Below are 15,881 nucleotides of genomic sequence, written 5' to 3' on the forward strand. Positions count from 1 at the left end.
TTATGTTCAAGTGAGTTACCAGCTGATTGGTGAGCCGGCAATCAATTAAATTAATCTTGATTGATAAACAAGGAATTAAACGGGTGTTTCAATTGAAAGCCATTGAAGAAAAGTAAAAATCAGGGTTTATGGAGCACAAAAAAACTAGCATTCCTCCTACAGAGAGCTCTCAGTTGTCATCTCCTACCTCTGAGAAATATCTCTGGTTTTGTGTCAAACGATTGTGACCCAGATTTGACTGTTCAGCTCCGTTACCAAGGCCACCAGCTTGAACCCCGACGACGCAATAGTGTAGATTGCATCTGTATCACACAAACACACACACACACACACACACACATACACAGAAATACAGGGACGGATTGAAGGCTGGTGGATTGGGGGATGCGGTTGCCATGGCTTTAACAAGATCTCGGTATAAATTCAGGGGGCATAAGAGATTGTGTCACTGTGTGAGCACATGTAGGTGTCTGCTCGCTGCGTGTGTGGGTGGTTCCACTCTGCTTGTTGTGTGAGATTCTGTCCGTGTGTGTGTGTGTGTGTGTGTGTGTGTGTGTGGAGGCGGAATCATAGATGCACATGTGTGTGTGTGTGTGTGTGTATGAGAGAGAGAGAGGCAAACATAGACAGACACGGTGGGAGGGGGGATGATTGGGGTGAAGGGAGATAGAGACGGGCAAAGCAGGAGTGAGTCAGAGTGAAAATGTATTCAGGAAGCGTGATTGAGGCCATGTGTTAATTACGGCGTTCCCAGCTCCTGCACGCTCTCTCATCATGGCTGTTTGTCTTACCGTGGCGGGCCTGGGCCACGGGTCTCCACTAAACACGGTTTGAAACTTCTGACAGGGAGGCAGATCCCGTCTGAGATGTGTTTATTTACCAGTGTGGAAGTAATTGCGCCGCCATTGCTTTCACCCTCGTTAATGGATTTAAGTCGCATTTCTGTGTACCTGTAATTACAGCTTTGGAAGACTTTAAGTGACATATGTGTTGATGTAACTGTCGTTGGCTCGTGTCGGAGCTGTAAAAGTGTGAGGAAAATCCTAGAGTGCTCATGTTTTTGGTACAGTGTGTACAGTGGGTGAGTGGTTATGTGTTTATGGGTGCGTTTGTGTTTCTAAAGGGTGCGACCGAGCATAGATAGGAATCTGAGCACGCAGCTGGGGGACGTGTTCAGCTTCCTTCCGATATTAAACAGACAGTACAGCTCACAGGCCAGGCCGACCCTACCACGCTGTGTCTAGAAGGCAGACAGTGTGTGTCTGGATTTGGCTCTGTGTGTGTTTGAGAGAGAGAGAGAGAGCGAGAGAGCGAGAGAGGCATCTCTTGGCCTTTTTTCCGTTCTATGAACTAATGATACTGCAGATTGTTTTTGTTTTGTTCATTCAACCCTATTACATAAGCGGTGACTGAAACAACTCTAGGGGGTTTTGAATTGGACGGGCAATCTGTTTGTGTCAACATGTGTGTGTGTGTGTGTGTGTTTGCGTCAGTGTGTGTGTGGGCATCAGTGTTTGTGTGTGTGTGTGTGTGTGTGTGTGTTTGTGTTTTTAATGGGGTACAGTGCAGAAAAATCTAATTATTTCCAGCGAGAAGGAGCAGGAGTCGACCTTTGACTGTACATCAATCCTGAGACCCCTCCACCCATCAGTGCACCTCCTGAGGGGAGCCGGGTTGAGCGTCTGCCCCAAAAAACATCCACCCAACCACCCAACAGTCCATACACACACACACACACACACACACACACACACACACACACACACACACACATGCACACGTACAGTACACGTATGCCTTTATCCCGCCATAGCTACAGTGAAAGTGCACGCCTCCCCTCCTCCCTATTATTATTGTGGCCTACTTTCTTCCTACTCATGCGTGATTAACCCTTTATTCTGCCCCGACTACCCCCCACCCCCATCCATCCCCTCGTTCACTTTCACTTACACACATGTGCCGCTGACGCTGTTACCACGGCTACAGGGGGAAGACTTGCCAGGAAAGCCCCCTTTTTTTCCTCCACAGTTCCCCAAAGCCCACCACTAGCGCGGCGGGGGCAGATAACGTCGCAGCCAATCCCGAGCGGCCACGAGCACCCCAGGGCGTTGGGTCTCCTCCGTGACCGCTGTCGTGGCATCTGCGGGGTCACGGCGGGAGAGCGGCCTAAGGCGGGACCCCCAACCGAGTGCCAGTCACAACATTGGCCCTGTGTGTATTTCTGATGCCGTGGCGTTGATTGGATGCCAACCTTTGCGTCGGTGACGGCTGTTACTATATGGCCAAATGCCATGTGGTGTTTATTCCTGAAACACCCGAGCCATCCCAACGCTGAAATTACACTCAAGTAATTAACTAGCCGAGGTAAATTAGATTCATCAGTGAATAAAATGGATGAGCGCGAAGAGTGTTTAAAATCTGATCATGGATGAAATAATAAGGCCCGATCAGCAAACGGCACAAATGAGGAAATCCAAACACTCTGATCAAAACATGCAGGAGGTATTTTTTGGCGTTTGCTTTTTTCACGCTCAAGATTTAAAAAAACTTGTGCATTCCATCACACATAACAGAGGCATCAGTGTGAGTTAGAAGGAGCATTCCTTTCTATATAAAGCTGCTTCAGACTGATGTCTCTCTGGGTCCATAAAAGTGTGGCACGCCAAGAACATTGTTTTTTATTTTCTTGAGTCTTCTTCTTGTTCGCGATGTTGTTGTTGTTGTTGTTGTTGTTGTTGTTGTTGTTGTTATTGAGGGTTTTCCACCCCCAACCACCACTGTGCAGCACGCCCCCCCCTACTACTACACATTCACGCACGCATACACACACCCCTACCGCGCATGCCTCGGGAGACACTTTCTTCAATGAAATCTGGAAGTGCGCTCCAGCAGGGTTACACGAGAGATCTGTGTGTGTCTGAGGAGCAGGAGCATGTCAGACGGAGACAGGCAGGTAGAGAGCGGAGGGGCGAGGGGAGGTTTTGATGTGTGGCAGACACCGTGCACGGAGGTGAGCCCTCAGCAAGAGATGCATGCCGAAGAACGGGGCGAGGGAGAGACGACGCCGGGGCGAGACATGAGAGTTAAAAGAGTGAATGAGCAGAGACTTGGTGTGTCGCTGCTGAGAAGACAGGGAACCGAACAGGATGACAGGAGGAGCAGGAGGAGGAGGAGGAGGAGGAGGAGGGGAAGGGGGTTGCCCTGACACAACATGTGGAGCTGCTACTACTACATCAAGCACTCATGTGCAAGAGTCGAGCGGTTTTTCTACCCAGCAACTCGCCCTCTCGCCCCCCTGCGTCACACTCACACTCACACATACACGCTCACACCATGACCTCCCCCTCCTTGCCAGCAGACAGCTCTCGCCAAATGGCAGCTCATGGTGCGATGCAAGCACCAACCGTGGGCCCTGCATAAGGCGAGCATGTGTGAGTGTGTTTGTGTGTGTGTGTGTGTGTGTGTGTGTGTGTGTGTGTGTGTGTGTGTGTGTGTGTGTGTGTGTGTGTGTGTGTGTGTGTGTGTGTGTGTGTGTGTGTAAGACATGGGCCGAGGTTTGACGGAAGGAGGTAGTGATGGGGACTTGTTTTTGGCGTGTTCACGTACTGTGAACTAATGAACGGAGAGGGAAGGTACCCATGCATACACAAAACCCCGGCACACGCACAAATATACGAACGCATGCACGCACACACAGCGTTGGCACGTGGGCGGCGCCAACTGTGTGGAGCGACTACTTCATGTGTGTGTGTGTATGTGTGTGTAAAACGCATAAGAGCGGTGTGTTTGCAGGCGATGGAGTCAAGCTGTGCTCAGATTTAAGTTTTCTTTTTGGCAACGGGACTCCAGACCACTGCACCGTGACCCAGTAAGAAACAAGGCCAGTGTGTTACTGGGTCTCACGCCCACTGTGAAGCCACCACACATGCCTTCAGACACACACACGCACACACAGATACAGAGAAGCAAACACCCCAGCAGTAAAAAGATGAAAGACATGCAAGGAGCTTAATAAAAGGCATACAGACACATGCACACATTAACTAATGCATGCGATTACCGTTTCGTTAGAAGCATATTATTTACACATATTGCTGCTTTAATGGATTCATAAGATGTTTACTCCACTTTATGTTGCTCCGTCATACATAGTAACTGTATACTCACACATAAAAACACACTTTCCACAGAGAGGAGGTCAGTGTTTGAGAGTATGAGAAGATATCGCTGGTAGCTTTCTGTAAATTACCATAATATTTCAACATGCCTAGTTCTGTGTGTGTGTGTGTGTGATTGTGTGTTTGTGTGTGTGTGTAGGCAGCCAGGCTCCGAGCATGAAGTGCAGATGATCCACGGTTGTGTTTTTGATGTTTCAGTATGTGTGTGTGTGTGGGAGTCGACGCACCAGAGGTCGTGTGCTGCTTTTAACATGTGTGGGAAGATCTCATGCGTTTGTGTCAACATCTTCAGCCCGACATACGCTCATGCATGCAAAACAGATCGATCGGCAGACAGGTACACACACGGCCGTCATAGATACAATCGACCCGTGCGTGAGTCAAGGGAGACATGAGAGGTGATTGGCATTGAAATAGAAAGTAGGAAAAAAAACGACAGAAAGGAAGCTGTTGGAGAAGAGAAAAAACAAAGCGAGACAGATATTGTACAGACAGTCTCCTGAGTTTTTTCCCCCTCTTTCAGGGCTGATTGGGGTCAGCTCTCTACCATTAACCAAGTGTAGACAGGGAGGGCCCCGTCGACCCCTCGGCTTTTATAAGGCTGCCTGATAATAAAGACTGGTGCCTTGGAGGAATGCAGAAGGAAGGAATGCGCTGTTGACATGTCTGCACTCCTTAAACGCTGCATTTATGAATAAGTATCTGCTTATCAAACGCAGCCTGGCACATTTCTGAGACAATGCAGCGCTGCCGGATGCAACCCCACTTTCCCTGGTTTTTGAAATCCACCAGAAGCTTCTCCCCCGAGTCTCTTCAACCTGGGCCCCCCTATCTGCTTTTCTAACGCACTCAACGATGGGAAAGTACAAGAGCAGACTCTTTTCCTTATGCTAGCTATACGCTTGCCAGTTGTGAGCGTCTTGGCAAAGTAATGAAATTGGCCTTTTATCAGTTGTAAGTTTATCTGGAGAGAAGTTGGAAAAACTATGCAAGTACACTTATAAATAGCCACAAGAAGAGCAGCGATTTCAGTGGCATCAGTTGGCTTAGAAAGGACACAACCGCAGGCATTTCTGACATGTAGCTGAACAAAGATCTAATGCAGTCTCTATAGCAACATTATCTCACAAAGATATTTGCACAGCGTGATAGATTGAAAGACATAAAGACATATAACTAAACAGACCTAAGTGTTTATAGCCAGCACGGGCAGGAAATAGCCAGGGTTTGTGAATGAGACTGTGTGTGCCGGACCCGCCAGCTCTCTCCCACCCTCATTGATGTGCCGGTCCATAAACACTCGGCCGTGACTCAGGCTCCCCCAGTGGGCCGGGGAGCATTGGCTGATGGGTAGATGATCTGAGCCACACAGCTGCCGCAGCTCAAGGTGAGCCGACCAGGGCGCATAAATCTGCATTGATAATGAGGAGCCGCCGCACAGGGCCCACTTAGAGCCATTACACAACGTTTGTGGTGTGTGTGTGTGTGTGTGTGTGTGTGTGTGTGTGAGAGAGAAAGTGTGCAAAAAAATCGTCGGGAGGTGAAGAGAGAGTGTTAGAGAGTATTTGTTTGAATATATAGAATAGTGCTGGGGTAAGTCTACTCTCCTCTTCAGCCTGGCATAAGACAGTATCATAGTCACATTATGTAACGTATGAGGATGGGGTCTTTTAAGGGTGCAATAAAGCTGTCAAACATAATATTGCTTTTCCCAAAGTGTAATAGATTTTTGCTCACATCTGTATTGTTTTTGAACACAGTAGTTGTGTGAAACATGGTGGCGGAGCTGATTGGTGGCATACGACCGAGAAAAAGAGCTGCTCATAGCGTTAGATACGCCCACTTGAGCATTTACTCCCTTTGTATTTTCTCCTCCATCAACGATCATAAACGGTGTGTGTTTGTGCGCCCCAACCACCACAGCCACTGTATATTCCAGCACGCTGTCAGTGATGAACGACTCTCCCAAACACCCTCTGCAAGTCAGATGGAATCCGCGAGTGTGATCGATTGTTCACTCCTGCATCTCCTCCTAATGTGGCCGATTGCTCATTCCGTTCTAAATATCATCTTATCCTTTTATTTATCCGCACAGGGTCAGAATTCTGCTTCCGCAACTTCACCAGCTCCTCCGGCATGATCGACTCCCCGGGCTTCCCGGATAAATACCCCCACAATCTGGAGTGCTCCTACATGATCATCGCCCCGCCGCACATGGACGTCACCCTCACGTTCCTGACCTTTGACCTCGAGAACGACCCCCTGCTGGTGGGAGAGGGCGACTGCAAATACGACTGGCTGGACGTGTGGGACGGCCTGCCGCAAGGTGAGGGGGCGCACACACACACACACACACACACACACACACACACACACACACACACACACACACACACACACACACACACACACACTTTGCAGACTGAATCAGGTTCCTGTGGATAACACACATACACACTTAACTCCCATTCAGGACCCACACATTCCTATACAGAAATTTGCAAACCAGTCTTCAATTTCCTGAGTCACCGTCGCTCCCTTTGATGTAAGCAGCCTTGCCTTACATTCCTTCACATTACATAGAGGAAACATTATTTCACACAGGGAGCTGAAAGTGCCTGGACACCCCTAAGGAGCAGCCCTTTCCCATGCCCCTCTTCCCTCTCCATAATAACACCCTTCATCACCCCCTTCCTATCCTCCCCTATCCTCCCTCCTTATCACCTAGCGCTTCCTCCCCCCGGGGCGAGTGAGAGTGATGACCGCGATGAATATCTCCTTGTATCCAATAGGAGGTGCCGAGCGTTGCGAAAGCGGCCTATCAGCCGAGATCAGGAAGTTGTGAGGAAAAAACATTTGAAGGGCTTTGATAGTGACCGCCGCGGGGCAATGTTAGTTTCTGTAGTGCTGATGAAAATCACATTAGTAGTGGTGAGTGGTTTACTTCCCACCTCTGTCTTGCTGACTTTCTTTCCCCCCCTTGTTTTTGAAATATGAAGCCGAGAACTGAGGATTTGCTCTAATTATTCTATTTCCAGTTGCTAAAAAGGGATCCAAGTGGATTTAAAATTCCAATTATAGCCTTGAATTTGGGAGGCTTTGATAGCTGAAAACAATTCATGGCATTCAAAGTTGAGAATTAGGAGGAAATTAAAGTGTAACCCAGTTCCAGTGAGCCGACTCCTCGGGCATAAAAGGGAGACAAGAGACAAGAATGGAGGGGTGAAGAATTTGGTGTCTGGAGAGGGAGCTGCTCCTGAGACTATTGTAATCCTCGCTACTGTGTGTGCGTTTGTTTGTGTGTCCATGTGTGGGTCTGCAGCTGATCCCAGTGCAGCTTGCATTAAGGCAGGGATTCCAGTCCCCCTGCTGGGCCCTGGCTGAGACACACATGGCAGATGGAGGGATGGACAGGGGAGAGAAAGGAGGGAGAGAGGAATGATGGGAGGGAGAAATGTGGGGGAAGCGTGCTGCGACTCATTAGACAACACTTACTGAAGCAGCGTGGCCACTAGAAGCCTGTCTGCAGGGATGGATCCCTTTTTCTATTTTAAAAGGAAAGGACACTTCTTAGCTTCACAAAGCAAACTACTCAGTTTTTCAAAGTAAAAGCACAAACTGTTCCTTACTTGGTGTTTTTAAGCACTTTTTAATGTTATATCAGCTTGAAAACTAATTATAAATCTAACTTTTTAGTCGAAGACAACATTTAAAATTGAACATGTTTACATCAGTTTGATTCATGTGTGTGTGTGTCTGCAGTATCTCCTCTGATTGGCCGGTACTGCGGCACAAAGATCCCTCCGGAGATCCAGTCATCCTCCGGCCTGCTGTCCCTCTCCTTCCACACCGACATGGCCGTGGCCAAAGACGGCTTCTCCGCCCGCTACAACATGACGCACAAAGAAGTCAGCGACAGTGAGTGCGAGATAACTTTTAAGCGAGCGTGTGTGTTTGTCCGTACAAATGCTCTGTGTGTCGGCCTGTTTGCCTGTTTTTCATCTCCACCTCTATTTCCTCCCTCTCAACAGTTTCTTCTCCGTCATCTCTGCTGACGCTCATCTTTCTTTCTTCATCTCTCGCTCCTCTTAACCTCTCGATCTTTTCAGCTTTTCCTCCTTTAATGCTATTTAAATCTCGGCGCTCTCTCTCAGCCCTCTCAGTCTATTTCGCTCTCTCCTAAGAGAGCCACCGTTTCTCAGAAGCAGACTCACACTATTTTCTTTCAGAATATAAATTAATTTCACCTCAATTTACCTCTGCTCACCTGTTGGGCTGCCTTCCGTCTCCCTTTGCCCTTTCTCTGTATGGATTTACCTTTTCCTGTCTGTCCTCAAGCTCTATAATATGCTGCTTAGATCCTTTCCTGTCAGTCTTTTTAAAAATGTTCTTGCACCTGTCATCCATTCTATTCAACTTCTCTTGCATCCTCGTCTTCTTTTTTTAAAGCTCCTTTTTCATCTGCACCGTAAAGCCGCGTCAACAAATATACAGTTAACGCTCTTCTCTCTCCATCTCCCCCCCCTCTCCCCCTCTCTCTTTGTCCCCACCAGAGTTCCACTGCAGCATGGCGCTCGGTATGGAGTCGGGGAAGATCAGCGACGATCAGATCACCGCCTCCACGACCTTCTACGACAACCGCTGGTTGCCGCGGCAGGCCCGCCTCAACAACGACGACAACGCCTGGACGCCTTCGGAGGACAGCAACAAGGAGTTTATACAGGTCAGGTTTTAACAAGGGACAATTGTAACAAGTCCAGCTGTGATTTTGCCATGAAGACCACACAAAGATAAAAATCTGAATCAAAGGAACTTTCACTTCCTACGAAACAAAGAGTGTCTCAGTGATACTAGTGTAGAGGAGAGGATGCAACGGGCAACAGCGTTTATCGTACAGTGAGGAAGTACAGCAGGATGGCTGAGAGGAAATAGAGGAACTGTGAACCGATGATAAGGAAGTGCTTCGGCTCTCTCAATCTTTCCTGTCTCGAACACACACACGGGCCCCAACGCGCATGCATTTATAGGTAGACGCACACACACATGCACAGGAGCGGCAAAGAGAGCAGCAAGAATGCGCCATGATTGATGAAGGGCGCTCTCCAGGAATACATCCAAACACTCCGCCATTGATCTTTGCCTGCAGCCTTCCTCCCCTTGCACACGACAATGCGAAGATACACACACACACACACACACGCACCCCCTAAGCTCCCTCAGCAGTAGGCCACAGTCGGTGTCCATCCCCTGCTGTCTGTGTGACAGATAGACACAGCAGCTGGTCTGTCTCTGTTATCTACATCAGCCCTGAGCCCCATAAATCCCTACAGCAATCTACAGAGCCGCTCTATTACTACATTCAATTCTTCTGTTCGGCTTTTAAATTATTTCTCCTCTGCTCCCCGTTTTTTACAGGTTGACCTCCATTTCCTGAAGGTTTTGGCGGGAATCTCCACGCAGGGAGCCGTTTCCAAGGAGACGCAGAAGTCCTACTACGTCACCACCTTCAAACTGGAGGTCAGCACCAACGGGGAGGACTGGATGGTCTACCGACACGGCAAGAACCACAAGGTAGGAGCAAGCACTGAAATTAAAAAAAACAACTCATCCAGGACATGAACTTTAAAGTTACAAGGCCCCGGTTCTCTAACATTGACACTACCATCATGATACGTTCTCCAACAACAGAGGCTGTAGTGTTTGTCCCGGAGTCCCGTATCAATAGATGGAACATTCCTGCAGTAGTCATTCCCCTTCCAGGACTGTTTTATGAACCTGAGTCATGACCCCAAGTCATGAGGCAGAGAAAGAGGGAGCGGGAGGGAGGAAGAGATAGAGATAGAGAGAGGAGGGGAAGCTGACAAACAAGAACAATGGAGTCCTCTATGTGCCCTTATCTGGGATTGCTATTCATCATCTATCACAGACCAACATGCACATAAACACACGCCGGGGGTTGTGGAGTCATACCAGGTGTGGACTGAGCCAGTTTGGGAGTTTCATAGCAACATTATTTTATGTTTATAGCTTTGTGTGTAAGGTGAAAGGCTGGATTGATACGGAGGCTTGTGTATGAAGGTATGTACAGTGCAGGTTGTTGTTGTTGTCCTACATTAAGGCCGTCTCCAGGGGATTTGAACTCCGTCCCTTATATCTGGGCTAAGGTCACTGTGGATAGCAGCAGTGTTGGGCGTGTGTGTGTGTATGTTTGGAGGGTTAATCCACACTCACTTACCCACACAGACCGGGGGGCCCCCTTCTGTGTGCACCAGTGATTGGTTTGGGTGGGTCCGTGGGGGGTATTTGATGTGGAGATTATTGGGCGGAACGTGGATTTGACTTTAAAAGTCAACATCTGTGCGATATATTAGAAACGCCCCACGCCTTCCACATACACACACGCACAAAATCAACAGACGCCCCCTTTAAATAACCTCTGGCTGATCTGTCTGTCTGGAGATCTGTGCGTGTGTGCACAAATGGTTATGATGTGTGCCTGTCTGTATGTAGCATGTAATCTGAGTCCACTAATCTGTCTGAGCAAAAAACTGCTCAGACACTTTCAGACAGATGCATTTGGGAGAGATATTGCTTGTACGAGCAGCCGCTTTGAAAATTTGAAAATTGGTTATGCTTTCAGCTTTTTAGAATGCACAAAGTCCAGCAGGAAAATGAAAGATCAATAAAAGATAGCCGACACGTTCCAGTCAGCATCAGCCAACCAAAGAGCTTTTAAATATTCTTCAAAACCATCAAAACATTACGTTATCTATATAAAATGTTAATGTGATTAAATATACCATCTGTTTTTGGTGACCATACAGAGATCTCAGATTACGGATGGATTGGATTCAGGGTTGACACTTTTGACCTATCGCGGACAGTTTGCAGTCATGATTTGAGCCTAGACCTGACTTTATAATTAAATAGTTCACTATACAGCCAGGTTCTCCCTCTGGTCCCCGGTGGGTTTGCGGTTGAATCTTCCGTGACTGCTAATCCACCAGTCATGTCGTACAAATTCCCAGTTAGCCCGTCCTAAGCCCCCCAAAGAGCCCTTAAGTGGGTGAAACTCAAATCTCGTCAGGGGGTCTGTAATGACTGGGATTTGGTTCTTCTAATTGTCATTTAACAGTGAGCTTGAAGCTAATGTGGCTTTGGAGGAGAGTGCGTGCGTCGGTGGTGTTTGTGGAAGGTTGAGCCGTGAGTGTGTCTGTACATCAGATATGAATCACCCGTGAATAAAAAAAGGATCGGCCTGGCACTTCCTGCGCGTGGCGATTTATTGTCAAGATTCGTTTCATTATTTGCTGTGTTAACAAAGAACGAAGGATTTAATGCCAATAAAGATTATTTGACAGAAAGAGAGGCAGAGGCAGAGAGGCTGAGAAATGAAAAGGCATTGTGGGAAATGGGTCTTTTATTTTTTATATTTTTTGTAAAGAATTGAAAGTGCTGTCGGAAAAGAGAAAAACACCAGCACTGCAGATTGCAATCACCTCAGTCACACCAGCACACAGGCATTGTGCACATGTGTGTGCGTGCATGTGTGTGATATATATATTTTTTTACTCGTTTTCTGCACGCCAACACATTTTCAGTTTGACACCCATGTGACTTGTTAATTCCAAATCACACTACTCACATGTGCACCTCATTACTTGATGAGACGCGTGCACACTAAGGAATTGCATATCTCTCACACACACACACACACACACACACACACACACACACACACACACACACACACACACACACAAACAAATTAACATTAAAAGCACACACTGTCATCCGTCTGTGAGAAAAATCCCATCAGCCCCAGCGCTAACCAAGCATTGTGTTACTATAAGGCAATGTGAGGCTGTGATAAATCTGTCCAACACACACACACACACACACAAACACACTAACACACACACTCACACAAAGTAACCTGGGAGAAGAAAAAAAAACGCCCACACAGCATTTCAGCCTGCTCCTCTATCACACTGTGTCACACACCCTCATACAGATATTTCTTATACTCATTCTTCAAGCTAATACATGAAACAAACTTTGACAGACTTGGACATAAGGAGGTGTAAGACAATTTCTAAGGATCACTGCATCAACCACACACACACACAAACACACGGACACACACCGTTAGCACGTCTTAGAGCCAGTAGTGGAGAGCGGCCAGCTGGAACCAGTTCCTACTGTCAACATCTTCATGCCGAGAACAAGGGGGGGGGGACGACAGACAGAGGGAATAACTAGAGCAAGAAGACAGGGATGAAGAGTGTAATGGACAGAGAAGGAGTCTGGGATCGAGGGAACAACACAGGGAGGAAAAAGCGGCCGGGAAAGGAATAATGTCTTTTGCAGAGCTCGCTGCGTCTCCCCGCGGTGCCATCAGCTTGAAGGAAAACACTGGCAGGGGATGGAGACATGTGCCAAAAACACAGTGTTGAGAGAGAAAAAGAGAGGGATGGTAAATGAATCAAGCTCGGATGTATACATCTATCCACACCTCGTTTTGCACCAACAGTGAAATTCAGTCTGTTTTTTTGATGCACACAAGTTTCCTCTTTACTCTTTTTTGCTGGTCCAGAGCCTTAGAACTGTAGAGAGTGTTTGCTACACACCTTTCACGGTGACCTCGTTCTCCGGAGAGGTTATCAATAGTTAAATACCCATGGTGCCTGTGTCCCGCCAATGTCCACACAAACGAGTCTGGCCGCCGCCAGTGTGTGCGCGGGACTTCGTTATATTTTCATGACTCTCCACACTAGGAGACACAACATGACAACGTTAATTATTTAGTCCAGCTCGCCAGCCCGTCACGTGACTGCTCATGTACAAAACAACATGCCAGTCGTCAGGCAGATTACAAAGAAGGCCCAGAACAACAGGCTGGCAGCTTTGCCCACCTTCAATACAAGCATACATTTCTATTCATGTCCCGCTCCTAGTGAGTCAAAAATTAACCACGTTATCCGCAAGTTGGTCAATGAGCAACCATCTGCTTCCCCAGGCCATTGACCTTTAACCCTGGGAAGAAAAGGGTCAGGGGTCAAATGAGCGACCTCTCAGGTACCCTGACAAAAGACGGGAGGAAGTGGAGGAGACAGAAGGAGCTTTTTAGTGGCCTCTCACATCAAAAGAAAAATGGAAAGAGCCTATCGAGCCGATTCTCATTGAACAAACTGTTCTTTTTGTGTCAGTGATGTTGGCCAGATTCTCTGCTTTTATCCAAAGATGAAAACAAAGCCAAGCAGCAGTATTTTAATGCACCAGCTAATGGCCTTTTAGTCGTGACCGGCATCTTTAAGACTGGAACATTGGACATTTCTGGGAAGTAGGGGACGGATATTTTACAGACCTTTCTGAACTTTATACTTTTGAAACTGGACCTGAACACACTTTATTAAAAAGAAAGTTAACTATTTTGAAAGTTGATGCTTTGGGAAGTTCATTTCACTCACATCCTGCCCACCTGGTGAGACTTCCTGCGTCTGACGGCCAATCATGTTTGGTCGTGTCAGGTCATGTCTCCCGCAGCCTCCCATGGACACCAGCACGGAGGTGTGTGGACGTTGGTGTATGAGTGAGCAGTGTGTGTGTGTGTGTGTGTGTGCGTGTGTGAGAGAGAGAAACCCTCCATCCATCGTCAGGCTTTTCCCAGCCTTCCAGCGCCGAACCTTTGACCCCAAAACATATCGACAGCTGGGCTGGTGACATTGGATTTTTGTGTCAGTGATGTTGGCCAGATTCTCTGATTTTATCCAAAGATGAAAACAAAGCCAAGCAGCAGTATTTTAATGCACCAGCTAATTTTAGTTGCATTTTAGGCCTTTTAGTCGTGACCGGCATCTTTAAGACTGGAACATTGGACAGTAGGGGACGGATATTTTACAGACCTTTCTGAACTGGACCTGAACACACTTTATTAAAAAGAAAGTTAACTATTTTGGTAACAATATTTACATTGGATGTGATATTCTGGCGGTTGAATGATTATGTTTGTCAGATTCTAAACTATAAATTATGACCACAATTGATTTAAAAAAAATAAATTCCATTAAATTTAGCCTAATTTAATGGAAATTATGAGATAAATTCTTGGATGAAGTATTTCCTGTTTCCGTGATGAATCTGTCCGTTGTTCCTTCCTCCTTACTCGCCACCGCTCCCTGCCTCCACTTCCACATTCCTCCGCTCACATTCAGTTATATCTGCTGACCTCAATTCAACCTCGTCTTTTTTTCTACCTCTCTCTCACCCGCCTCGCCCCTCTCTTCATCTGTTTTTAACTATTCTTCCGAAGACTCTTCCTCCCTGCAGTCATTTTTTTCTTGTTTTTCCTGTCCTCTCTGTCCGTCCATCACGTGGCTCTTTGTTTCACAGACTGCATATCTGGGAGCGGTTGAGATGGGTCGGTTGTATGCGAGGCAAACCCTCCAGCATACGCATCGTCTTTGTGTGTGCATGCGTGGGTGTTTACATAACCCCCATAAGAGCCTGCATCCACTGTTTGGCCTCTTAGGTAAACATAACGGCTGTCTCTGCTCAATCCACCAGATACAGCAGAGATAGACCCGCTTATCTGTTCAAACACTCACACTGCTTTGTATTACCAGTGTCAGCCCCACTTGATTAAATCAGGCCATGCCCAAAATCAAATAAAACCCCTCGAGTAGGATTTTGAAGTAATATCACTCATATTCCCACTGGTTATGGAATTTCTGGAATATCATATCTTTTTTCTTTTTTTTGGGAGGCATGCGCCAGACAGGGAATTTCACAATTGGGTCACTTTATACCAATATGGCACAGAAATATCTTTAGACTCTAAGTGAAAATCACCCTGTTTATCACTTAAACTAAAGAAAACAACATCGTCAAAATAAGAGGGAATCAAATTTTTAGGCTACGGGAGCGTGCTTTGGTTTTGATCATCCTGTGCTTGGATTAGAGTAAAAGAAAAGTCATGTAGGGATTCTTTTTTAAGAAGTGATGCCTTTAATCTTTAATTCAGCTGCTTGTAGCAGTTGTCTCTCCGTCTTTCCATTGTGCCTCATGGCCCTGATGTTAGTCAGTGTGGTTTCTGAGAATAACTGTCGGTCTCGTATCAGCCGGCCCGGTCGACCACAGACAGATAGTGAATGACACTTAACAGTCAGTCTGTGAAAAGACACTTCCCCTGCTGAGTGTGTAGGATGTGTGTCTGAGTGTGTGTGTGTGTGTGTGTGTGTGTGTGTGTGTGTGTGTGTTCTTGTGGTTTCCTGTGCTTTCGTGTGTGTGTGGTTTCAGTGTGTAGCCACCAACAAGAGGAAGAAAGGCAATATGGGTGAGAGAGGATGTGTGCAGAGATATCAAGTAATTTAAGAGGAAAATGGATGGAGGTGTTGAGATGCAGAGGGAGGAGCTGGTAGAAAGAGGTAGAAGTTATTTACAAACAGGGAGCCCTCAAGCATCATGGGATGCTTTTTCTGCCCAAAGCAGGAAATAACTTGACCACCCTGGTTACATTTGCCCTCTGACCCCTGTGAGTGTTCGCGGAGAAGAAGTGAAAGTTGATGCTTTGGGAAGTTCATTTCACTCACATCCTGCCCACCTGGTGAGACTTCCTGCGTCTGACGGCCAATCATGTTTGGTCGTGTCAGGTCATGTCTCCCGCAGCCTCCCATGGACACCAGCACGGAGGTGTGTGGACGT

General features: G+C 47.1%; 1 protein-coding gene across 4 annotated transcripts in view; it reads left to right on the plus strand.

Annotated features, from left to right (window-relative positions):
* nrp2a (neuropilin 2a) overlaps window positions 1-15,881 on the plus strand; it is a 56,858-nt gene that overhangs the window by 19,336 nt on the left and 21,641 nt on the right. For 3 of the 4 annotated variants that reach the window (XM_054623815.1, XM_054623816.1, XM_054623819.1), the window contains exons 4-7: window positions 6,274-6,504; window positions 7,941-8,096; window positions 8,732-8,901; window positions 9,594-9,749. In XM_054623815.1, the coding sequence (XP_054479790.1) occupies window positions 6,274-6,504; window positions 7,941-8,096; window positions 8,732-8,901; window positions 9,594-9,749 (713 nt within the window). Of the gene's footprint in view, window positions 1-6,273; window positions 6,505-7,025; window positions 7,110-7,940; window positions 8,097-8,731; window positions 8,902-9,593; window positions 9,750-15,881 lie in introns of those variants that run through there. The other variant, XM_054623817.1, reaches the window with a different exon arrangement.

This window comes from Anoplopoma fimbria, chromosome 22 (assembly GCF_027596085.1).
Source record: "Anoplopoma fimbria isolate UVic2021 breed Golden Eagle Sablefish chromosome 22, Afim_UVic_2022, whole genome shotgun sequence".
In the NCBI taxonomy this organism is placed as follows: Eukaryota; Metazoa; Chordata; class Actinopteri; order Perciformes; family Anoplopomatidae; genus Anoplopoma; species Anoplopoma fimbria.